Raw genomic sequence first — 24,855 nt, 5'->3', positions numbered from 1 at the left:
AGAAAGATAGACACCTGCAGACCTGTTTCACCACTTGAGAAGCTCCCCCCCCCTGCAGGTGGGGAGCAGGTCCTTGCACACATAGGTGCACTTAACCAGGTGTGCTACCACCTGGCTCCCTGTGCTACCAAAAAAAATAGTACTGTAATTGAGAACAAAAAATGATCAAGATAAAAAACTAAACATTTAAAATTTTTCTAGGGAAAAATGAATAACCAAGTTAACATGGTCCATTTAGCAAATGGAACAGTTCTTAAGAAAATGCCAGGGAGTCGGGCTGTAGCGCAGTGGGTTAAGCGCAGGTGGCGCAAAGCACAAGGATCGGCATAAAGATCCCGGTTCGAACCCCGGCTCCCCACCTGCAGGGGAGTCACTTCACAGGCGGTGAAGCAGGTCTGCAGGTGTCTATCTTTCCTCCTCTCTGTCTTCCCCTCCTCTCTCCATTTCTCTCTGTCCTATCCAACAACGACAACAACAATAATAACTACAACAATAAAAAATAAAAAAAGAAAATGCCAATACCTAATTACTTGAGATAATAGATCACTTTCTATATTCTAAAACTGAGAAGTCAGACTGTTACAGGTGGTTGGCAACTTTCTCCCTAGTTAAACAGTATTTGTTATTTGTGGTGAGAAATCGGAAGGTAGCCTAATGGCTCTTTTCCTTTGGGTGTTAAATTCTTTTATTCCTAGTGACCACTTTGTCTTTGCTATTGAGTAGCTCTAGACAATTGTGCTGTAAACCATTAACCTACTAAAATGGGAGGGGTGAGAAGTCCTTGTAGCTCTCTATTACTAGTTAAAGAACATCCATATTTGGTAGGTCTCCAAAAATTCCCCCAAAGAACTAGTGTTAAATCATAACATAAAAGTTTACATTGTTAAATCAACACCAATCAAAAGAAAGAAACCTGTGCATGCATACTTGAGAATAAGCATATAATTACTAACACAAGAGGGAGAGAAAGGATGAAGGTATCACTGGCACACACAATGCTGGGGATCAGACTCAGGACTTCATGCTTCCAAGTTCAACTGTCCAGCCACTGCACTGCATCTCAGGTCTCTGGCATATTCCTGAATTCTAGCTGAGTTTTTTTTTATAAAAAGGAAACACTGAAAACCATAGGATAAGAGGAGTACAACTCCACATAATTCCCACCACCAAAACTCCATATCCCATCCCCTCCCCTGATAGTTTCCCTATTCTTTAACCCTCTGGGAGTATGGACCCAATGTCATTATGGGGTGCAGAAGGTGGAAGGTCTGACTTCTGTAATTGTTTCCCCACTGAACACGGGTGTTGACAGGTCGATTCATACTCCCAAGCATTTTCCCCATTACTCTGCTTTGATCAGCTCATCTTTCCTTACCACCACCACCCTCCTTTATGATGTTCCTTGCTGATAAATGCTAGCAGTCTTTTTTTAAATTTATTTTTTATTTAAGAAAGGATAAATTAACAAAACCATAGGATAGGAGGGGTACAACTCCACACAATTCCCACCACCCAATCTCCATATCCCACCCCCTCCCCTGATACCTTTCCCACTCTCTATCCCTCTGGAAGCATGGGCCCAGGGTCTTTGTGGGTTGCAGAAGGTGGAAGGTCTGGCTTCTGTAATTGCTACCCCGATGAACATAGGCGTTGACTGGTCAGTCCATACTCCCAGTCTGCCTCTCTCTTTCCCTAGTAGGGTGGGTCTCTGGGGAAGCTGAGCTCCAGGACACATTGGTGGGATCTTCAATCCAGGGAAGCCTAGCTAGCATCCTGATGGCATCTGGAACCTGGTGGCTGAAAAGAGAGTTAACATACAAAGCCAAACAAATTGTTAAGCAATCATGGACCCAAAGGTTGGAATAGTGGAGAGGAAGTGTCGGGGGGGGTACTCACTGCAAACTCTAGTGTACTTCTGCATTCAGGTATATATTTTGCACTAGTTTATGGATACGTGTGAACATACGCTCTCTCTCACAGAACCTGGTCTATATCTAGGTTTTGGGACTTTGTTAGAAAAAATGCTAGTATTCTATAAACATCCTGCATCAACAACTCATAGGGGTCCAGAATACCAAAAGGCTCTGTAAGAATGTAACCTTGTGGACTATCTCTCATGTCTTGGATACCTGAGGTGCAGTAAACAGGGGGTAACAAAGAATGGAACTGAAGCAAGTAGAGTTATACTTAGTACTAAGCACTTGAAGCTGTAGTCCAGATTGGCAAACTGATGCTCCATCCATCCCAACGCCTTCCCAATCCCAGTACTCATTTAGTATTCTTTATACTTATTATAAAGAATTACACATGTAATTTTGATTAATTCTTACAGCCTTAAAAGGTAAGTACCATTCTAAATTTTCAGATGGGGGACTGGGGTTCAGAGAAACAGTATATTTTTTTCCCTAAAATCATACAGAAACTTAAATATGAGAGCTGCAATTTGTACTTAGATCTATCTGATTTCTGTATTCCTGTATTTAACCACAAAGCCACATACTCCACCAACAAGAAGTTCAAAGAAGGGCCTTCAGCCTAGGAACACATGAGACTATGCACCTTGTTCATCTGTCATCTGGCTGTCCTGGTAAGATGGCTGGTAAAACTGGTTACCTAACAAACATGCCACATAATGTGAAAATATGAGTAAGTTCATATAGAATGATTAGTGTTGGCATGTTTTAATCTCCCTTTAAATTTAGTCAGCCACTGGGGAAGTAGTTGCCTAAAAAATTGAATTCAAATTTTATATACACACCTGATTCCCCCCTCCCATATTTCTGACCTTTATATTTTAATCTCTACTACCAGCCACCATTTCCCTCTATCATTTATGAGACTAATGATTTGAATCATTCACTTGAAAAATGAATGCTCCCAAGAAAAATCAGGACCCCTGAAAAGTGGCTTTCTTCATTTTTGCCTTAGCACATAAAGTGGATAAGAAAATTTTCATTTGGGGCCGCGTGTTGGCACATCGGGCTTCGCGCATAGTTCGAAGCGCAAGGATACGAGCAAGGATCCTGGTTCGAGGCTTCAGCTCCCCACCTGCAGAGGTGGTTGTGGGGGTGTCACCTCACAAGCGCTGAAGCAGGTCTGCAGGTGTCTATCTTTATCACTCTCTATCTTCCTCTCCCCTCTCAATTTCTCTGTCCTATCCAAAATACGGAAAAAATGGCCACAGGAGCAGTAGATTTGTAGTGCAGGGACCTAGTCCCAGCGATAACCCTGGAAGCAAAAAAAAAAAAAATTGATTTATTTGACTAAAAAAAATGCTTAGTTACTATGTTGTGACTGATTTGATTAAAGTCCACCTAAAAGCAAAAGTTGGTTATTTTAGCATTTATAATTCACTTTATAAAAAAATATGGATTCCTAGTGTAAACATAGAAAACTGTCTCATGTATGAAAGAAAATTTCAGGAAACAACTGTGTAACCACACTATGCTAGCAGTAAACTGAAAATAGCTATTCTCTCAATCTAATCTGATTTTAACTTTACATATCTATTGCTTGGTTTCTAAAACCGACATTATGTTAAATCTACTACTTCAGTGATCTACTGTCTACTAAATATTTCTCAAGTGAAATTGAAAAAGAATAAAATTTCATGTATACTGTTTATATAAATTATTGAAGCTACCCAGTTTCTACTGTCTATAAAACTCAAAGATATATTGGGTTATCAGAAAATCATGAAGTATTTTTTCCATGCAAAAATGTGTCGTGCCATGTTACCTGGTAACGTGGGCTTAGTGTCACACTAAAACCATATGAAATTTAATTATTTGAAAGTGTATATGCTGGCAAGAAGCAAAAAATACAACGATGGATGTTTGTGACTACTGATAAAGAGAAATATTGGCAAAATTATAATAGCAGCTTATAGATTCAGGCTATCTTTGAGCTGATTTGATTCCATTTATGTATTTATATGTACATACTTAGTTGACTTTTTTTTGTCAAGCCATTTTTTATTTGTGATTAATAGTGATTTACTAGACTATAAGATTGCAGGATATTGTTCCATACCACATCCACCACCAGAGTTCTGTGTCCTTAGTTTACTTTACCATTAAGAAGCTTAAGTTGTATTTAAGTTAGTCCCTAATTATATTCAGGAGAACCAAATAATTGAGACCTATTAATAGTGACATTTTTTAAAATCCTCCTTTCAGGCAAAATTTACCACAGATGAGTAGGAGGACAGGAAGTCATTATTACTTCTTACACATTTGCTGGAAAAAAAAAAAGTAAAAATTACGGTCCATTATTTTCACATGCAATTGAGTATATTGAATATGTCAATGTACTAGTCACTATGATCATACAGGAAACCTTAGGTCAAAGGAGGACAAAACTGTAAAAATGATTTAATTTTGGAGCTAAGATTATTTTATGTGAGAAAATTTGCAAAGTATTATTTGAGAAAGAAACATTGGGGTAGACAGCCTGTGAACCTTGCCATTTAAACTTTCATTTTAAAAAAGTCACTTTCTTTTTCTTTCATGTAACACCAACTGTTTATGCCAGGCCTGGCTTTGCTTATGAAAATTATCTTTTCTTTCAAATACTTATATGCTCCCTGATGTAAGTATAAAATATTTGAAAGGAAATATTTCTTATTAACGAGCTGAGGATGTGGGCTCGGCAGTGACTTTGCATAGCTTGATGTTCTGGGCTATATTCTGGCACTGCATAAAGACAAAAATAAAGCAAATGGAGGAGCAGTGCTTTGCGCTCATGTGAAAAAAAAGACTACTATTTTTATGACAAAAATTTGCTGTAAAAATATATTACTGAGTATATTAGAATTATGAACCTAGAAATGTTAGGGGGAATTCTCTGTATGAGCACTTCATTTTCATTTTCAAAGTACATAAAAGTTAATATTTGAAGAAAACAATGATAGTTCAATGACTGAAGGCACTTGGTAAAAGCAACATGAAATTTTATATTTGTTAGCTATATGTTTCAATTAGATAGTTGACATTTAACAAGTTGAAGTATATGGTTAAAATATTTTATGTGAAGGAATTTTTTTTTAAAAAAAAACAATTCTTAACTCCTTCGAATTTTTCTCTACCTGGATGACTTTTTAAATTAAATTAATATTTATTTATTCCCTTTTGTTGTCCTTGTTGTTTTATTGTAGTTATTATTGCTGTTCTTGATGTCGTCGTTATTGGATAGGACAGAGAGAAATGGAGAGAGGAGGGGAAGACAGAGAGGGGGAGAGAAAGAGAGACACACCTGCCAGACCTGCTTCACCGCTTGTGAAGCGACTCCCCTGCAGGTGGGGAGCTGGGGGTTTGAACCGGGATCCTTATGCTGGTCCTTCGGCTTTGTGCCACCTGCACTTAACCCACTGCACTACTGCCCACCTCCTCCTGGATGACTTTTTAAAAGCATATATTCACTTATTAAACACAAGATGGAGAAAGAACCACAACATCACTCTGGCTTATGTGGTACAGGGGATCAAACTCAGGTTCTGATGCGTGAGGGTTCAAGGCTTTATCCACTATGCCACCTCCCTCAACAAAATAACCTTTTTTCCTGCCCCTTTTTGTCTTAAATGTTTATGTTCCCATTAGCTCATATCATGCAAGAAAGGAAAAAAGGGTCCCTAAAACTGATTAAGTTAGTGATAAGAGCATATGTTTGAAGAATACAGTAAGTTAGTGGTCCTAGAGGTAGTGCAGTGGATAAGGCATTGGACTCTCAAGGATGGGGTCCTGAGTTCAATTCCAGGCAGTACTGCTATCAAAGTGATGTCTGGTTCTTTCTCTCCTATCATTTACCATGAATAAATAAATAAAAATCTTTTTTTTTTAAAAAAAGAGTACAGTAAATTATATTGCTGATTTTTTTTTTTAAGTTCTAGGGATGATGGTGCTTTTGTTCCCACTTTTTTGTTGTTCTTCTATTAACAGTGTGTTGGCCTAGTGCTAAAAGTCATGAAATTCTAACCTAGGAATTATCTTAATATTTTGCAGAGTAGTTGTGTTATATTATTTTTCTTGAGTTTGTGTTTTTTTCTGTGTGACAGTGGTGAAATAGGGCCTTCTAAACCTCTGGAGAAGTGAGATCTGAAATTGGAGAGGACAAAGGGAAGAATCACTCCTCAACAGGTAATCTTTAAATCCAGACCCAGGAATATCAGATGATCTGAAGTGATACCATCTTTTCTGTCCTCTTGACAAATCTCATCAACCCCAAAGTTCCAGTTACAAGGATCCAAGAAAACACTTTGGAATCATTTTGTGTGACAAAAATTGATTCATGTGACTCTCCTGATATTTGAGGAAAATCTACTAAAGAAAAGGAATTAGAATTTTCATACATCAGTGATTAAGGCTACACTAAAATGAAACTTTATTTTAATTCAAAAGTCCTTTCTAAAATTAAAGGGCTTACTAGACTACTATAATTATATTATAAAGAAAACAAATCACATCAGTATAAACATAGAATTTTAAGTTTAAAATAACCTGAATTACAGTTTACATGTTATGAAATGTGTTGAGGCAATTTAAAAAATCATACCAAAAAAATCTGCAGTTTAGAGTATAAATATAAGATGCAGGGACAGGAAAAAATTTAAATAAAAGCTAATCTATTTATTACTATAAGTACCTTCTGCTATTCTTTTTCTATATGTAATATATATATAATATATATATCCAGTTGCAGACTTAATTATTAAAATCAATGAAGCTCCCTTTTAAATCTGTTAACTTGAAAGCAAAACAAGTGATATTCAATAGTGATAGGTTTTCACAAATCACAGATAACTAAATATATCTTATGACACATTTCTTCTGAACATAGCAATATAAGTTAGTAAAATAGTAAGTTTTAAGCATTTATTCTCAGTATTAATATATAATACCATGTGTCTTAGCTTTCAACATTTCAAGATAAAATCCAATAAAGTATTGAATAAAATAATAATAACATGTTTTAAGAAACATTTTCCTGAGGAAATGTTTAGTTGGGGAGATTTTAACCTGACCACAAATACTATTTTATATATATATATATATATATATATATATATATATATATATATATATATATACACACACACACACACACACATCCTAACCATGTGAGTCTTTACAGCCATGTTATTTCCTTATTATGAATGTTTTTAGTTTTATTTTTTAGCTGTGTATCCAATTTCTAATTTCTGTTCCTTGTGCATTGTCAATATCAAGCTGTTACATATCTTCAGAAATGTTTATTTTCTTTATGTGTATGTTTCTTCAAATACTTTAATAAGGCATAGCACTTCTTAAAAGATCTAATTTAGTAAACATAATATCAATAGTATAGAGGAGTAGGGCGGTAGCACTGTTAAGCGCACGTGGCGCAAAGCCCAAGGACCGGCGTAAGGATCCCGGTTTGAGCCCTCGGCTCCCCACCTGCAGGGGAGTCGCTTCACAGGCGGTGAAGCAGGTCTACAGGTGTCAGAAAAAAAAAAGAATTTAATATCAATAGTATAATCCTAAATTAAGTCACTTAAAGTCTCTAGTTAATGAAGTAAGATGGTCCTTCTAGTAATCAGACTAACAACAAATTGGGATAATTATAAAATACAGTGTAAACACCAACGGAGAAGGTAGAAAAATCCATTACAGACTTCAAATTCATATGAACTGAACTGCTTTGAGAGAAAAAAGGTCCAGAAAGATATCTCACCTGGGAGGGTGCTGTTTTGTCATGTTGTACGACCCAGGTTCAAACCCAATCCTCACTGTACTGCGGGAAACATGGTACCGTTGTGTTTTTCCTTCTCTCTGTCTCTCAGTCTCTATCTGAAAAAGTTGGCTTAGAGTAGTGAAGCCCAGCGTTAGGAAGAGAGAGAGATTATCATAATTAAAAGTGCTGTGTCAAAAAATGTGCTATATTAATATTTAGAGACTCAAAAAGTAAATTTTGACTGGTGGAACTAGATTTACAAATAAAATATGGCATAAAAATATGACTGTACTAAAATCTACAAATGTAATTAATTGCAATAGTTACAAGTGATATGAATGCATTCTATTATGTAAATTATTTTCTGTAAATTTGTATTAAAAAGGAGTTAGTTTCTGGGTTATATAGAGAATTTTTGTTACATTCTTCTATCCATTGGATTGACATAATAAAATTTCCTCTATGATCAGAAGTTAAACTGTCTCTATATTACTTTTATCTACAGTGTTCTTTTCAACCTGACTCTTTAAAAAATTTGCCTGAGTGGTCCAGGAGGTGGCGCAGTGGCTAAGGCACTAGACTCTCAAGCATGAGGTACTGAGTTCAATCCCTGGCAGCACATGTACCAGAGTGATGTCTGGTTCTTTCTCTCTCTCCCCTATCTTTATCATAAATAAATAAATAAAATCTTTAAGAAAATTTTTTTGCCTGAAAAGTTATTAACTACCTCCACCCTCCTAAACAAAATAGCAAAGTATTGGATACAGCTAATTATGATGTTTCATAGCAACTTAACAAATACACAAAATATACTAAAATTTTCATTGCCAAACTCTGATTTTTTTCATCACATGATTAAAAAAATACCATCTCATGGAAAATGCAGATAAGAAACTAATTAGAGCTACCTGACAGGTAGTACAGTGGATAAAGCACTGGACTCTTGAGCATGAAGTCCTGAGTTCAATCCCAGGCATCTCATGTGCCAGAATGCTCAGCTTCTTTCTCTCCCTCCACCTTTCTCATTAATAAATGAATAAATAGGCTAATTACTTTCTTTGTTATATAAAAAGAAAATAATTTATAATGGGATTCAGAAGGAGGTATAGTAAAGCATTGAACTCTCAAGCTTGAGATTGTGGGTTCAATGCCCAGAATCACATGTGCCAAAGTGATGCTCTGGTTCACTCTCTCTCTCCTCTTCCCTCTTTCATTAACATGTCAATCTTTAAAAATAATTATTCATAAAATCTACTGAAAATATTGAGTTTTCAGAAAGTCAATTCATTTTTAAAAATAAGCCCATAGTTTCTTCAAAGAATTAACTTTCTTGTGGTCTGGGAGGTGGCGCAGTGGATAAAACATTGGACTTTCAAGCATGAGGTCCTGAGTTCAATCCCCGGCAGCACATGTACCAGAAAGATGTCTGGTTCTTTCTCTCTCTCCTCCTGTCTTTCTCATTAATAAACAAATAAAATGTTAAAAAAAAAAAAAAAAAACCTTACTCCTGGGGCTTGGTGGCAGCATTATAAATCCACCACTCTTGGCCTGTATTTTTCCTTTTTTTTTTTTCCTTTCTATTTGGTAGGAAAGAGAAAAATAGAAAGGGGAGGGGGAGATAGAGAGTCAGGAGAGAGGGGGCCAGGTGGTGGCACACCTGATTGAGTGTATATATTACCAAGCTCAAGGACCCAGGTTTGAGCCCCTGGTCCCCACCTGGAGGGGAAAACTTTGTGAGTGGTGAAATAGAGCTGCAGCTTGTGTGTGTGTCTCTCTATCTCCCCCACCCTCTTGATTTCTAGCTGTCTCTAGCCAATAAATAAAAACAATTTAAAAAAGAGAAAGTCAGGAGAGAGAGACAGCTGCAGACTTGCTTCACTGCTTGTGAAGCATCCCCCCTTGCAGTGGGGAGCAATTAATTTTGTTTATTCTTAGTTTAAGAATTTGGGGCCTAGTAGTGGCACATCCATGGAGTATAACACATGTTACAATACTCAAGGACCTGAGTTCAAGCTCCATCCCCACCCATCCCTACCAGCAGGGAAAAAGCTTTCTGAGTGGAAAAAGCTTTCTGCAGCCGGGTGCTGCAGGTGTCTATCTCCCCTCTCCTCTCAATCTATCTGTCTCCATCCAATTAATAAGAGATTACTTACATAATAATTAGTTTTAGAATACACACTTCCTTCAAGTGATCAGGATTGAGTATTTTCTTCATTTCAGGATACTCTAGAAAGATGATTGCCAAAATTTCCCAGAATTTATTAAATATTAATAGCAGCATATTGAGTATAAATCTCCTTGTATATGAGTCTTAACTTCTTTCAAACTATGTATGACTACCCCCACAGGAATCTAATCTTGAAGTTAGCAACCTACAAAACTGAAGCATACCCAATCTGCCTCCTCTTGCACAGATTGAGTTCTCTCTAGGAAATATTTCTCTTTCAAGTTCTAATCTCAGTTTTTCATGCCAAATCTGGCAGTCTTTGTTTAATGGTAACTTTTAAAGACTGGGTTTTTCTTATTTTTTTTCTCTCTCTCTTTTCTTCCTTTCTGTCTTTCTTTCTTTCTTCCTTCCTTCCTTTCTTTCTTTTTTTTTTTTTTAAGAGAAGTACTGAAGTACTGAAGTACTGAAGCTTCCTTCAATGCAGTGGAGGCCAGAATCAACCTGGGTGGTAGTATATAAGACAAAGCAGCATACTATCCCAGTGAGATATTTCACCAATCCTAAACACTGAGTTTTTCATTTCATTCTTTTTTCCATTCTTTCCTTTTCTCCTCTCTCTTTCTCTCTCTCTCTTCTTTGTTTTGCCTCTGGGTTAGCACTGGGGCTTGGTGCCAGCACTGCGAATCCACTGCTTCTGACAGACATTTTTTCCCCAATTTTATCAGATAAGACAGAAATTGAGAGAGGGAAGGGAGACAGGGAGAGAGAAAGTTAGACACCTGCAGACCTGCTTCATCATCCGTGAACTCCCCCCTGCAAGTGGGGAGCTGGGAGCTTGAACCAGATCTTGGCACGGGTCCCTGAGCTTAGTACTATGTGTGCTTAACTGGGTGTGCCACAGCTGGGCCTCCAATAGTGAGTTTTTCAAGACAGAGAAACAAATGGAAAATTTCCTGCAGTGGTAGGTGACTGGAGAAATACTTAAGATAGGATACTTGCAAAAGAATTATAAAATTTATAAAGATATATATATTTAGTTTGATTTCAGCTTGCTCATAGGTCCTCAAACTGTAGGCTGCTACTTACTCCATCCTTCTCTCAGGCCAACATTACCTCTTCAAAACAAACCACAGCCTTTATGAGGGCCGTACATGGATAGGGACTGAGAAAAGCACAGCAAGTTCATAAATTTTGTTTCTTAGTAATTCTGGAAAAATGTATTCTTGCTGCACTAGTTTTCACAGGACCATTCTGATGTAAACTTAGATCTCACCTTAATCACTTACATATTTCTAGTACAGATATTTTTAGATAACAATTTGTTTCAACTTTTTTATGTGTGCACGCGTTACTTAGTACAGAAATATAAAAGAGATAGGCAGGGAATTTTTCTGTTGCACAAGGTAAGATGAAGTTATTTCTTTTTTTTTTAAGATTTTATTTACTCATGAAGATAGAAGAACAGAAAGAGAAAGAACCAGACATCACTCTAGTACAAGAACCAGACATCACTCTAGTACAAGTGCTATTGAGGATTGGACTCAGGACCTCATGCTTGAGAGTCCAACACTTCATCCACTGCTTTCTCTAGGTCTCCGTGCCTACATGGTTCTTTTGCCCCTTAATAGATCATTTATTCTTAGATAGAGGATGAAAGATAGTAAGATAGACAGACAGAAAGATAGAGAAAGACACACCACAGCACTGCTTCACTACTTGTGATATTTGTTTATGCAGGTGTTTCTACGTGGTGGCTTGGGAGGTGACACAGTAGATAAAGCACTGGACTCACAACATGAGGTCCCAAGTTCAATCCCCAACATTATATGTGCCATCATGATAGTGATTCTCTGGTTCTCTCTCTCATTAATGAATAAAAAAATTAATATTTTTAAACACTCTAGTATTTACAGCCTGCTAGACAGATTTTCGTAGTGGAAAATCAGCATAATTTCTATTTAAGGGGTAGAATTATCAAACTCTGCTTCAACTGAGTGTTAAAATTCATTTTACTTATTATTCATCTATCTATTTTTTTTTTTTAATTTAATTTTATTTATTTATTCCCTTTTGTTGCCCTTATTGTTTTATTGTTGTTGTCGTTGTTGGATAGGACAGGGAGAAATGGAGAGAGGAGGGGAAGACAGAGAGGAGGAGAGAAAGATAGACACCTGCAGACCTGCTTCACCGCCTGTGAAGCGACTCCCGTGCAGGTGGGGAGCCGGGGTTCGAACCGGGATCTTTATGCTGGTCCTTGCGCTTTGCGCCACCTGCGCTTAACCCGCTGCGCTACAGCCCGACTCCCCATCTATCTATTTTTTAAAGATACATTTATTTATGAGAGAAAGAGGGTGGGAGAGAGAACCATTTGCTGCCAGGGACTGAACATAGGACCTCCAGCTTGAAAATCCAACATCTTATTCATTGCGCCACCTTTTACATCACCTGTTTATTTGCCTTTTAAAGGATAAGTTATTTATTAACATAAGAGAGGGAGGGAAAGGAGGCTGGATAGTAGCACAGCAGGTTAATTAAGCACACACACAACGAAGCATAAGGACCAAGGATAGGAGTAAGAATCCTGGATCAAGTTCCCGGCTCCCCACCTGCAGGGGGGTCGCTTCACAAGCAGTGAAGCAGGTCTGCAGGTGTTGATATTTCTCTCTCCCTCTCTGTCTTCCCCTCCTCTCCTGATTTCTGTCCTATCCAACAGCAATAACAACAACAACAAATAGGGGAAAAAGTGGCTGCCAGAAGAAGTGGATTCGTAGTGCTGGCATTGAGCCCCAGCGATTACCCTGGAGACAGAGAGAGAAAGAGAGAGAGAGAGAGAGAGAGAGAGAAGGAGAGAGAGAGAGGAGAGAGAGAGAGAGAGAGGGGGGACGACAAAACATCTCCCTAGCACAGGACATCATGTATGAGAGTCCAACGTTTTCTTCAGTGCACCATCTCCCAGATTGCTCTGTACTTTTATGTGGCATTTAGGAATGAGCTCAGAGACCCTGTGTGTTTGATGCCACCCAACCCTTCTGGTCCAATTTTCTGTTCTTTATTATATTATTTTTTTTTTTTAAGAGAGAAAGGTCAAAGGGACAGAAAGGAAGGAAGAAAGGAAGGGATTACAACACTATTCTACCATCATGATTTTTTTTTTTGCCAGAACACAGAATGGATTTTATTTATTTTTAAATATTTGCTACAGGAACTTGGTTGAATCTCTGGTATATCTCTATTGACTGTGCCCCCTGAATTTTTTTAAAAAATTTATTTATAAAAAGGAAACACTGACAAACCATAGGATAAGAGGTGTACAATTGAGCACAATTCCCTCCACCAGAACTCCGTATCCTATCCCCTCCCCTGATAGCTTTCCTATTCTTTAACCTTCTGGGAGTATGGTCCCAGGTTACTATGGGATGCAGAAGGTGGAAGGTCTGGCTTCTATAATTGCTTCACCGCTGAACATGGGCATTGATAGGTTGATCCATACTCCCAGCCTGCCTCTCTCTTTCCCTAGTGGGACGGGGTTCTGGGGAATTCTTGTTTAGAATGTAGTGAATTGGAATAACAAAAAATGAAGAACTTTCACCCTACTGCCAGAATACAGAAAGGATTTAAAAAATATGTTTTTGTACATAGCTAGTAGGCATATTTTAGTTATATTCCAAACGGCCTGTGGCTATACTGGTTTTTTTCCCCCTGGATTTTTCTTTTAGTTTATTTTTTATTTAAGAAAGGATAAATTAACAAAACCATAGGATAGGAGGGGTACAACTCCACACAATTCCCACTACCCAATCTCCATATCCCATCCCCTCCCCTGATAGCTTTCCCATTCTCTATCCCTCTGGAAGCATGGACCCAGGGTCTTTGTGGGTTGCAAAAAGTGGAAGGTCTGGCTTCTGTAATTGCTTCCCCAATGAACATGGACATTGACTGGTCGGTCCATACTCCCAGTCTGCCTCTCTCTTTCCCTAGTAGGGTGGGTCTCTGGGGAAGCGGAGCTCCAGGACACATTGGTGGGGTCTTCAGTCCAGGGAAGCCTGGCTGGCATCCTGATGGCATCTGGAACCTGGAAGAAAGGAAGGGATTACAACACTATCTACCATCATGATTTTATTTTATTTTATTTTATTTTATTTTTTACCAGAGCACTACTCAGTTCTGGTTTATGGTGCTGCAGGGGCATTGAATCTGGGACTTTAGAGCCTCAGGCATGAAAGTCGCTTTGCATAACCATTATGCTATCTACCCCTACCCATAGTCTGCCATCATAGAACTTTGCCAGTGCCATCCATGTTGCTAGGGCTTGAGCCCAGGCCTTCAAGCATGACAAGGTATGTGCTCTTCTGGGTGAGCCATTTCCTAATACCTATAGTCACATTTTTAAACTACTGTGGTTTAGGAAGTGGCACAGTGAATAAGTTGTTGAGATTGAGTGAGGTTGCAGGTTCCATCCCTGGCATCATATGTGCTAGAGTGATGTTCTGGTTCTCCCTTTCTTTTTCTCTAATTAATAAATGAAATACATGTACAATAAAGAGAAAAAAATACTGATAATTTCACCATCTAGAGATAACCATTTTTGATGCATTTTGCAACTTGCCCTACATATAGGATGAGAGAAAAGTATTGTGCTTATTTTTCCACTTCTTCATATGAAAAAGTTTCCTGTGTCATTGAAAACCTTACAAATTTTATGGTGACTAGTCACCATATGATGCACTATACTTTATGTAACTATTTTCTTATTGCCTGATATTTAACCTATTTTCTTCAGATCATGAATACTATCTGTATGTCACATTATAATCTTTAAAAAAAACACATTTTCTTCTTTTAAAAATATTTTTTCTTTCTTTGGGATACAAACAGAGAAATTAAGAGGGGAGGGGGAAATAGAGGAGAGAATTTCACTGGGGACCAGAAGGCTTGAAACTGGGTCCTTGCACACAATGTAATGTGTGTGCTCTGCCAGGTGTGTTACTGCCCAGCCCCCCGTTATATTCTTAGGATAAACTCCACTAAGAGTAATGCTCAAAGAATGGGATGCCTTGTGATAAAGAAAGGCCACTGTCATGTTGCCCTCCAGAAAGATTGTACTAAGCTATATTCCCACCAGTAGGATTTACCTCTTTGCTGGCACCATTGCTGGCACTGACAGAACACTGTTTGATCAGAAAGTTTCTAATTTTGGTGAATTTTAATTGTCTATGTTTTTAATACATTCTAACCATTCACTGAGTGTAAAGAGTAAACATTTTCCCCTCTTTGTTGCCCTTGTTATTTTAGCGTTATTATTATTGTTTTTGTTATTATTGTTATTGCTGTCGTTGTTGTTGGATAGGACAGAGAGAAATGGAGAAAGGAGAGGAAGACAGAGAGGGGGAGAGAAAGATCAACACCTGCTGACCTGCTTCACTGCTAGTGAAGCGACTCCCCTGCAGGTGGGGAGGCGGAAGCAGGACCCGGGATCCTTTAGCAGGTCCTTGCGCTTTGTGCCAGGTGCGCTTAACCCGCTGTGCCACCGCCCGACTCCCTGAAGTTCAAGTTTTAATGTGTGTGAAATACAGAACTGGCCTTTTCTTCTCCTTGAAGTCTCGCTTTGCCTGAGGTAAGGGCTGTCTGAATAGCCAAATGAAAAGTTGGTATTTCTCAAGGCTCTGTATGTTTTTCAGTTGTAGCTGGGACACTATCTCTAAATCACATTTTTATCATTAATCCTAGAGTTTGCATTGTTCTCCAGTCCAATTCCCTCTTTCCACTATTTATTTTAATTTGCTTATTGGATAGAGACAGAAACTAAGAGAGAAGGAGGAGGTAGAGAAGAGGAGAAAGAGACACATGAAGCTTCCCTTCCACAGATGGGGCCAGTGGCTTGAACCTGGTCCTTCCACATGGTAATGTGTGCACTCAATTGGGTGCATCACCAACTGCCTCAATTCCCTTTTTTCAAAAACTCCATAAAAGAGAATTTACAAGAATCAAAGCAAGAGAACTGTACTGACAATTTGAGACTTCAAAGTGTGCCAGTTTACCCCTCTCTTTCCTTTCTTTAACTGCTTTCATGGAAAAAGAAATGACATTTGTGGTTACAACCAGTATTTCCAAAACAAGACTGATAAATTAACAGCAAATGTGTTTTTAAAAATTGGAAATCTATAGTGGGTTAAGTGCATATACCACAAAGCACAGGGACCGGCGTAAGGATCCTGGTTCGAGCCCCCGGCTCCCCACCTGCAGGCGAGTAGCTTCACAGGCGGTGAAACAGGTCTGCAGGTGTCTGTCTTTCTCTCCACCTCTCTGTCTTCCCCTCCTCTCTCCATTTCTCTCTGTCCTGTCCAACAATGAACAACATCAACAATGGCAATAATAATAACCACAACGAGGCTTCAACAACAAGGGCAACAAAAAGGGTGGAAAATGGCCTCCAGGAGTGGTGGATTCATGGTGCAGGCACCGAGCCCAGCAATAACCCTGGAGGGGAAAAAAAAAAAAAAAAATTGGAAATCTATAGACAACTTTTGTATTCTTCGGGCCAGAATTTCTCTAGCACTTCACACAACCAGTTCACTTCAAAGGATAGTAACCCCTCCCCCAGCGTCAGTGGAGAGATCATGGCACGTAAAGCTCTGGAATGTTTGCTGCCCACTCACAGAGGCTATTTCTCGCTTGTACCCATGAACTTCTAGTGACCCCACTTTCTGTGTGTGCTTGTATTCGCCCCAGAGCATATACTAGTGTCATTTACACACTTCTAAGACCCTCCTCTCCTCTGCTCACAGACTGGGCACCTGGCCCCAGCCTGTCTCTGCAAGAAGGCCCCTGCCAACAACACGCTTTGCCTTCCCAATGGCATCGTTCTCAACTTAGGTGACTTCCTAGACTCTCAGCCTCTTAAAGACAATTTCAGGCCCTTTAACTCTCATATTAAGGCTTATTAAACGAAGTTTCCCCCCTTCTGTCCCCAATAATGTGAAGTGTTATTTATTTTTGTTTTAATTTTTTAAAACTTATTTGATAAGAGACAGAAACTGACAGGAAGGGGGGAGATAGGGAGGGAGAGAGACAGACCTAACCTGCAAACTTGCTTCACCACTCACAAAGCTTTCCCCCTGCAGGTGGGGACCGGGGGCTTGAACCCCTTGCGCATTGTAACATGTGCACTCAACCAGGTGTTATTTTATTTATTTATTTATTTATTTATTTATTTTGCCTCCAGGGTTATCACTGGGGCTCAATGCCTGCACTACGAATCCACTGTTCCTGGAGGCCATTTTTCCCCCTTTTGTTGCCTTTGTTGTTTTATTGTTGTTGTGGTAATTATTATGATGATGAATGTCGTTGTTGGATAGGACAGAGAAATGGAGAGGGCAGGGGAAGACAGAGAGGGGGAGAGAAAGACAGACACCTGCAGACCTGCTTCACCGCTTGTGAGGTGACGCCCCTGCAGGTGGGGAGCCGGGGGCTCGAACCGGGATCCTTATGCAGGTCCTTGCGCTTCGCGCCCTCCCAACTCCCTGTTATTTATTTTTTAACAAGTAGTTTTGCTTGTGGGGTCCTGTGTAGAGGAGCCAGTCCCTTCTGCCTCCTATTGCTTGAGGCCAGACAGTTCAGGCCCAGTTCTCAGATTAAAGGAGAGACGGAGTCGCGCCCCTTTTCATGTACCTTCTGGGTGGTGGGGAGAAGCTAAGCCGCTAAAGTAAAAGAAAGTATGTGCCACGCTTATAAACCGCACGCGAGCCAACTGGGGGCGAGAGAGCCCCGCCGGGCCGGAGACGCGGCTGTCGGACGGCGCTTCAAGGTGCGGGTTTGGGTTCATCTACGGATCTGCCAGCGAGCTCAAACCGGCGGAGGAAGCATTGAACTGAACATCAGGGAGCTGTGGAGATCACGGGGCGATGGAGTTCGCACGCCTGAAGTGGCAGGGCAAACAGGAAAAGAGAAAAGCGAGACTGGGAAAGCTTAACCGGGGAGGGAGGCCGAGTCGCAGCCGCTCGCGTCTCCCGGACCCCGAGGGCCCCCAGCCCGTCAGTGTTTATCCAGCGCTTGCGCACAGCGAGCCCCTCCGAAATGCGCAAAAGCCAAATTCCGGAAGGTCGACCGCCGGTCCCAGAACTTCCCAGTCGCCTGTCCTCACTAGGGGAGGCGGGTCGGCGGGCGGGGAGCCGCCCTCCAGCACCAGCCGCGCCCGCGCCCCGCCCCGCCCCACCCCGTCCCTTCAGTCTAATGGCGCAAGCGGAAAGTTGGGGCCCAGTTTCCACGGCGCAACCCTCTCAAACCCAACTGCCTCGCCCCTGAGTGCTTAGTCGGAACACTGGATTGTAAACCGCACTTCAGATCTCGCAAACGTAGTTAGCGGCCAGGACAACTCCCTTCCCCCGGATCCCCTTCCAGCACCTTCCTCCTCCCCACCCCCCGCGCCACACCCGAAGCCACCTTCCCCACCCAGCGTAGGAATCCTCGCTGCTCATTGGCCACGGGCCCTGCCAATCCGGCGGTCAAGGCCAATCCTGTCTCAGGAAAGACAAACTCCAGAAAAGGCGAGTACACCTGTCTGGGTGGCTCGAGCAATCTAACGTTAGCAAAGCGCGTGGAACGCTGGAAACGTCGCGACGCCCCGTCGCCCGGGAGACCCAGCAGGAGCTCATTTGCATAACGTCCGCCCCTCTCTTCCTCGCGCCCGCGGGGGTCCAGCCCCCCTCCCCCTGCTTGAAATCTGTTGGGCCGCAGGCCGGTCACTCTGACCCAGGCAAGCCTGCGGCGGGCGGTCCCGGGAGCGGATTGGCTCTGGGAGTTTCCAGAGGGCGGCTGGGAGGTGGCTATAAGAGCGGGGAGCTGAGCGGGGCAGAGCGCGGAGACGCTGGTTGCGCTCGCGGTGGGCGGTGCGTGGCGACCGTTAGTTGACTAGTAGACGCCGCGGGTTTTCGCTCCTCAGCTTTCCTCCTAACGTCGCCTGCCGGTCATCAGTCAGGATGTCTGCCCGCGGCCCGGCTATCGGCATCGACCTGGGCACCACCTACTCGTGCGTGGGAGTCTTCCAACACGGCAAGGTGGAAATCATCGCCAACGACCAGGGCAACCGCACCACCCCCAGCTACGTGGCCTTCACCGACACCGAGCGCCTCATCGGCGACGCCGCCAAGAACCAGGTGGCCATGAACCCCACCAACACCATCTTCGACGCCAAGAGGCTGATCGGACGGAAGTTTGAGGACGCCACGGTGCAGTCGGACATGAAACACTGGCCGTTCCGCGTGGTGAGCGAGGGAGGGAAGCCCAAAGTGCAGGTGGAGTACAAGGGGGAGATCAAGACCTTCTTCCCGGAGGAGATCTCGTCCATGGTGCTGACAAAGATGAAGGAGATCGCCGAAGCCTACCTGGGGGGCAAAGTGCAGAGCGCGGTCATCACGGTCCCCGCCTATTTCAACGACTCGCAGCGCCAGGCCACCAAGGACGCGGGCACCATCACCGGCCTCAACGTGCTGCGCATCATCAACGAGCCCACGGCGGCTGCCATCGCCTATGGCCTGGACAAGAAGGGCTCCGCCGGCGGCGAGAAGAACGTGCTCATCTTCGACCTGGGCGGCGGCACCTTCGACGTGTCCATCCTGACCATCGAGGACGGCATCTTCGAGGTGAAGTCCACGGCCGGCGACACCCACCTGGGCGGCGAGGACTTCGACAACCGCATGGTGAGCCACCTGGCCGAGGAGTTCAAGCGCAAGCACAAGAAGGACATTGCGCCCAACAAGCGCGCCGTGCGGCGGCTGCGCACCGCCTGCGAGCGCGCCAAGCGCACCCTGAGCTCGTCCACGCAGGCCAGCATCGAGATCGACTCCCTCTACGAGGGCGTGGACTTCTACACGTCCATCACCCGCGCCCGCTTCGAGGAGCTGAACGCCGACCTGTTCCGCGGCACCCTGGAGCCGGTGGAGAAGGCCCTGCGCGACGCCAAGCTGGACAAGGGCCAGATCCAGGAGATCGTGCTGGTGGGCGGTTCCACCCGCATCCCCAAGATCCAGAAGCTGCTGCAGGATTTCTTCAACGGCAAGGAGCTGAACAAGAGTATCAACCCTGACGAGGCGGTGGCCTACGGCGCTGCGGTGCAGGCGGCTATCCTCATCGGGGACAAGTCGGAGAACGTGCAGGACCTGCTGCTGCTCGACGTGACTCCGCTGTCGCTGGGCATCGAGACGGCAGGCGGTGTCATGACCCCGCTCATCAAGCGCAACACCACCATTCCCACCAAGCAGACGCAGACCTTCACCACCTACTCCGACAACCAGAGCAGCGTGCTGGTGCAGGTGTACGAGGGCGAACGGGCCATGACCAAGGACAATAATCTGCTGGGGAAGTTCGACCTGACCGGGATTCCCCCGGCGCCCCGCGGGGTCCCCCAGATCGAGGTCACCTTCGACATCGACGCCAACGGCATTCTCAATGTCACCGCCGCCGACAAGAGCACCGGCAAGGAAAACAAAATCACCATCACCAACGACAAGGGTCGTCTGAGCAAAGACGACATTGACCGGATGGTGCAGGAGGCGGAGAGGTACAAGTCAGAAGATGAAGCCAATCGCGACCGCGTAGCGGCCAAAAACGCCGTGGAGTCCTATACGTACAACATCAAGCAGACGGTGGAAGATGAGAAGTTGAGGGGCAAGATTAGCGAGCAGGACAAAAACAAGATCCTCGACAAGTGTCAGGAGGTGATCAGCTGGCTCGACCGAAACCAGATGGCAGAGAAAGAAGAGTATGAACACAAGCAGAAAGAGCTGGAAAGAGTGTGCAACCCCATCATCAGCAAACTTTACCAAGGCGGCCCTGGCGGCGGCGCTTCCGGAGCCACCGGGGGACCAACCATCGAGGAAGTGGACTAAGTTTGCGCTGGAGTCAACGTAAACCTCTTGTTCCTTTCTCTCTTTTACCCTCCTTGTTTTTCTTTGAAATGCCCTCCCCTCCCCCCCTCCCCCCCCCCCCCCCCCCCCGCCAAGTAGGAGATCTAGTGTTGGAAGTCTTTATCCCGGTATATGCATAAGAAAGGAAAGGTACAACAGCTTAGTTGAATTGTAAAAGGTCAGTTCTAAAGTTTGATTTTTTTTTTTTTTAACAAAAACTTTGAGGTTTCTCTTTAGTGCATTTTTATGTATTTGCTGAGGTGCATTTTTGGTTAGCCTAGTTTTTGTATGGAGATTTATTTGAGAGGAGAAGCCTGAAGTTTGCACAATGTTCTGTGGAAGTTTGGTAACAGTAAGATATATAGAAGCTTTATTTTTGTGTACTAAAACACTAGCGTGAACACTGCAGCAATGTTGGGGACAGGCACACGTTTTTGCAAACAAAATACATAATTTCAAATTTAAAGTAAAGCTGAAATTGATCTCAAAATTGGTCTTGGAGTTTTCTGTTCTTACTGTTTTATTCGTGTTGGTTTATTGAAAGCATATTAGTATAATGTGAAGTCTAATTCAGTCTTGTCTAATTCTCAGATGAGGCTCCGGCTTTGAATTACCAGCAGCTTAAGGGGAGAAGATCTGGGTGTACTGCTACTCTTAAGATTTCAGTTTAAATGTTCATGTGAAAATTCACCTGGATATTCCAGCAAAAAATACAAGCTTTATTCTGGAATTGCGTAAGATGATTCTCCAGTAACAGCTAGGACAGGAGCTGTCTTTTGGCAGTTTCCTAAGGTCGTATGAAACAAGATGCTTTCGGGTCCCTGAAACACGACTCAGCAGGCAAACTTTAAAGCCCTTTGGTGTCCAAATTTAGTCAGACTCCTTTTAATAAAAACAACCAAGCATGTATGGCATATTCCATAAGGATAGTTTCCCAGCAATTATGACCAGCTGGGGTAGAAGGGGGGATATACGGATTTCTCTCCCTTACTTGAGTAGCTTTTGCAATACCTGTCTTAAACCACTAAAATCATTCTCTTTTAAAAGACACTGCAGGATATTTCTGCATTTTAATACACTACCAGTTGTTAAGATGACACATGTGATAGCATACATTATCTTGGTTCTACAGTTTAAATTTCACAACCTTTGAAGAAGGTTTCATTTTGTTTTTCATGTTTTTAGTAGGATGCCACTTCTGCTTTTCTGATTCCTTTATGGGAGACATGGAGGAAATCAGTAACTCAGTGGAAAATGCCTAAAATTCATTTCATATAGACATTTTGGTATCTCTTTTCAAATGATGTAGACTCAGCTCATATTGTTTATAGTATTTGCCTTACCAAGTGTGAGGCCTTGGGTTTGAGCCTTGGTGCTACACCGGAATATCTGGATACTGGGGTAAGCTCTAGGAGTGGTGGAGTGGTGCTGTGTCTTTACGTTAAAAAAAAGAAAAAGAAGAAAAAGTTGTCCCAGTAGTGGTGGTGTCACACACATGCAATACCGTGATGCTGCATTTAAAAAAAGTGAATTACTGAGCTTATATTTAAAGATTTCAAGAGTGGTAGGGGCCAGGGAGATGGCACTCAAGTCTCAGGCTGGGTCCCAGATTCAATCCCTTGTAACACCATAAGACATATGAGCAGTGCTCTGGTTTAAACAAGCAAATCCTCATCTGCATGGGGGAATTTCCACTAACAGTGAGGCAGTGATGCAGATGCCTATCTCCTACCCCTTCAGTTTCTGTCCTATCAGTACACACACACAGTACTGTTGTGTTATGCAAACAAATTAACTTTTGAAATAGTATGAATAATTAAAAACTATAAAGCCAGTGAGCCTAGAATTAACATGACTCTGGTAGTTAATGACTCACATTCTTAAGTGATTCTTAGGTACATAAGTTGTTTTTAAGTCCCTTGAGTGGGGAAGGGTAGGAAGATAAAATGACAATTGTGAAATTTATCAAAATAAACTGAAAAGCTGTAAAGATGGCTGCTCTTTACACTTTGAAAAGCTGAGATAACAGGGTTTTCAATGCTGGTTCCACTTTGATGGAAAGTTTTCACTGAGAATTAAAGGTGTTTCATTGATAACAAGTAACATCGCAGAAATATTTGGTAATTTACCTGGGTACTAACAGACTCAGGTAAGTGAATGATGTTTAACTTACATCTTTGATTATCAACCTTTTACTAGTCTTTCATTTGTTTCAAGTGTTTATTCCTTACTCTAACTTCAGAATAATATGAGTACAATTTGATATAACCCATTTTAGAACAAATTAGTTTCCAAAGTGTCAGGAAAATGACCAATGATAATCTCTAATAACTGGCCATTGCTAGCTTTTTTTTTTTAATTATTTTTTGTCTCTTATGGCCTGGGTAGGAGGTAGTTGTTCAGTGCTCTGGTACCCTGGGATGACCCCCCCGCCCCTGCAAACAGGGACAAAGAGTCAGGGAGTGAAAGAACATAGTACCAAAGCTTCCTCCAGTGCTGTGGAGGCCAGACTTACTGAGATCAGGCCCATGGCAAAGCAGCAGCACACTACTGAAGTGAGCTACTTTATTGGCCCCTCTGATAGTTTTCTGTAATACTAACATTAATCAATATAGGTATACCTCAATTCCTAATTTTGAGAAGTGACTTGAGAGGACTGAGCAGTGGCACACCTGGTTGAGAGTACTTTTACCATGTGTGAGGGCTAGGGTTCAATCCCCCAGTCCCCACTTGCAGGGGGGAAGTTTCATTAGTGGTGAGGCAGTGCTATAAGCATTTCTCTCTCTCTCTCGCCCACTCTCTCAGTTTCTGTCAGATCAAATATTTAAAAAATGGTAAAACTAGTTTTCTTGAGTGTTTGTGCCTTCTCAGATTTACCCACATCTGAATATTACTAAGATAAAACTACCAGTATATAGTCATTCAGTGTTTCTAGCGGTCAGTTAAAACTGGTATCCAGATAACTCCTGAGAACTCCTTGGCAGATATTTTATCAGCCATAGTCAAATGACACTGGAAAAAGTACTTGATGTTAAGATGAGGCTAAATTACAGTTTAAGAAATAATTTACAGGGTTGAGCAGTGATGCTCATGGTTGAGTATACATGTTACAATATGCAAGGAACTGGGTTCAAGCCCCTAGTCCCCACATGCAGGCAGAAAGTTTTGAGAGTGATGAAGCAGTGTTATAGATATGTTTCTCTTTCTATTTCTCCCTTTCCTCTTGATTTCTTTTTCCAATATACTTTTTAAAGGAAATAATTTACATTGGCCCAGGAGATGGTACAGTAGATGTTGTATTAAACTCTTAAGCATGAGGTACTGTTTGATCCCTGGTATCCTATGTGCCAGGGTGATGTTCTGTTTCTTTCTCATTAATAAATAAATTAATTTTTTGGTAAATACTATTTTTTAATTGCCACAAGTGAGCTGGGGCTCGCTTCCTGAAGGCTGAATCCACTGCCCCAGGCAGCCAATTTCTCTCTCTCTTCCTCTTCCTCTCTCTCCAGGGTTATCACTGGGTCTTGGTGCCTGCAGTATGAATCCACTGCTCCTGGTGGACTTTTTTTTCAGTTTTTTGGATAGGACAGAGAGAAATTGGGGGGGAGGATAGGGAGAAAGAAAGACACCTGTAGACTTGCTTCACCACTTGTGAAGTGACCTTCCTGCAGGTGTGTGGTGTGTGTGTGTGTGGGGGGGGTGCTGGAACTAGGATCATTGCGTGTGTCCTTGGGCTTCGTACTATACACACTTAACCTGGTGTGCCACCACGGGCCTCCCACCCCACCCCACTCTCTTTGACAGCAATAGAGAGAAATTGAGAGGGACGGGGGAATAGAGATAGGGAAAGGGAGACACCTGCAGCACTGCTTCATCACTCCTGAAGCTTCCCCCTGCAGGTGAGAAGTGGGGACTTAAACCTTGTAGATGATAACAGGTATGCTCTACTGGGTGTACCATCCACCTAACCCCTAAATAAATCTTGAGCTTTTTTTTTCTTTAACCAGAGCACTACTCAGCTCTACCTTATGGGATCAAATCTGGGACTTTTGGAGCTTTAAGTATGAGAGTTTTTTTCTT

At 42.2% G+C, this 24,855-nt stretch overlaps 1 protein-coding gene, 1 long non-coding RNA gene and 1 other non-coding gene across 3 annotated transcripts; 2 read left to right on the top strand and 1 right to left on the bottom strand.

Moving 5' to 3' along the window:
- The first annotated feature begins 1,727 nt into the window (after positions 1-1,727).
- Positions 1,728-8,179, top strand: LOC132533430 (uncharacterized). The gene is made up of 2 exons (XR_009545309.1): positions 1,728-2,587; positions 6,053-8,179. It is a non-coding gene; the product is annotated as an uncharacterized LOC132533430 (long non-coding RNA).
- Positions 8,180-9,893: 1,714 nt separating this feature from the next.
- Positions 9,894-9,962, bottom strand: LOC132533665 (small nucleolar RNA SNORD2). Its single transcript, XR_009545515.1, has one exon. It is a non-coding gene; the product is annotated as a small nucleolar RNA SNORD2 (small nucleolar RNA).
- Positions 9,963-18,620: 8,658 nt separating this feature from the next.
- Positions 18,621-21,265, top strand: HSPA2 (heat shock protein family A (Hsp70) member 2). Its single transcript, XM_007531719.3, has one exon. The coding sequence runs from the start codon at positions 18,850-18,852 to the stop codon at positions 20,755-20,757; it is 1,908 nt and encodes a 635-aa protein (XP_007531781.1). The 5' UTR covers positions 18,621-18,849; the 3' UTR covers positions 20,758-21,265.
- Positions 21,266-24,855: the final 3,590 nt, after the last annotated feature.

The sequence above is a fragment of the Erinaceus europaeus genome, chromosome 16, assembly GCF_950295315.1.
Source record: "Erinaceus europaeus chromosome 16, mEriEur2.1, whole genome shotgun sequence".
Taxonomy (NCBI): Eukaryota; Metazoa; Chordata; class Mammalia; order Eulipotyphla; family Erinaceidae; genus Erinaceus; species Erinaceus europaeus.
This window is presented reverse-complemented; position numbering and strand designations above follow the sequence as displayed.

Excerpts from the sequence above, each read along its gene's own strand:
- HSPA2 (XM_007531719.3), top strand. The coding sequence starts at position 18,850 with ATGTCTGCCCGCGGCCCGGCTATCGGCATCGACCTGGGCACCACCTAC.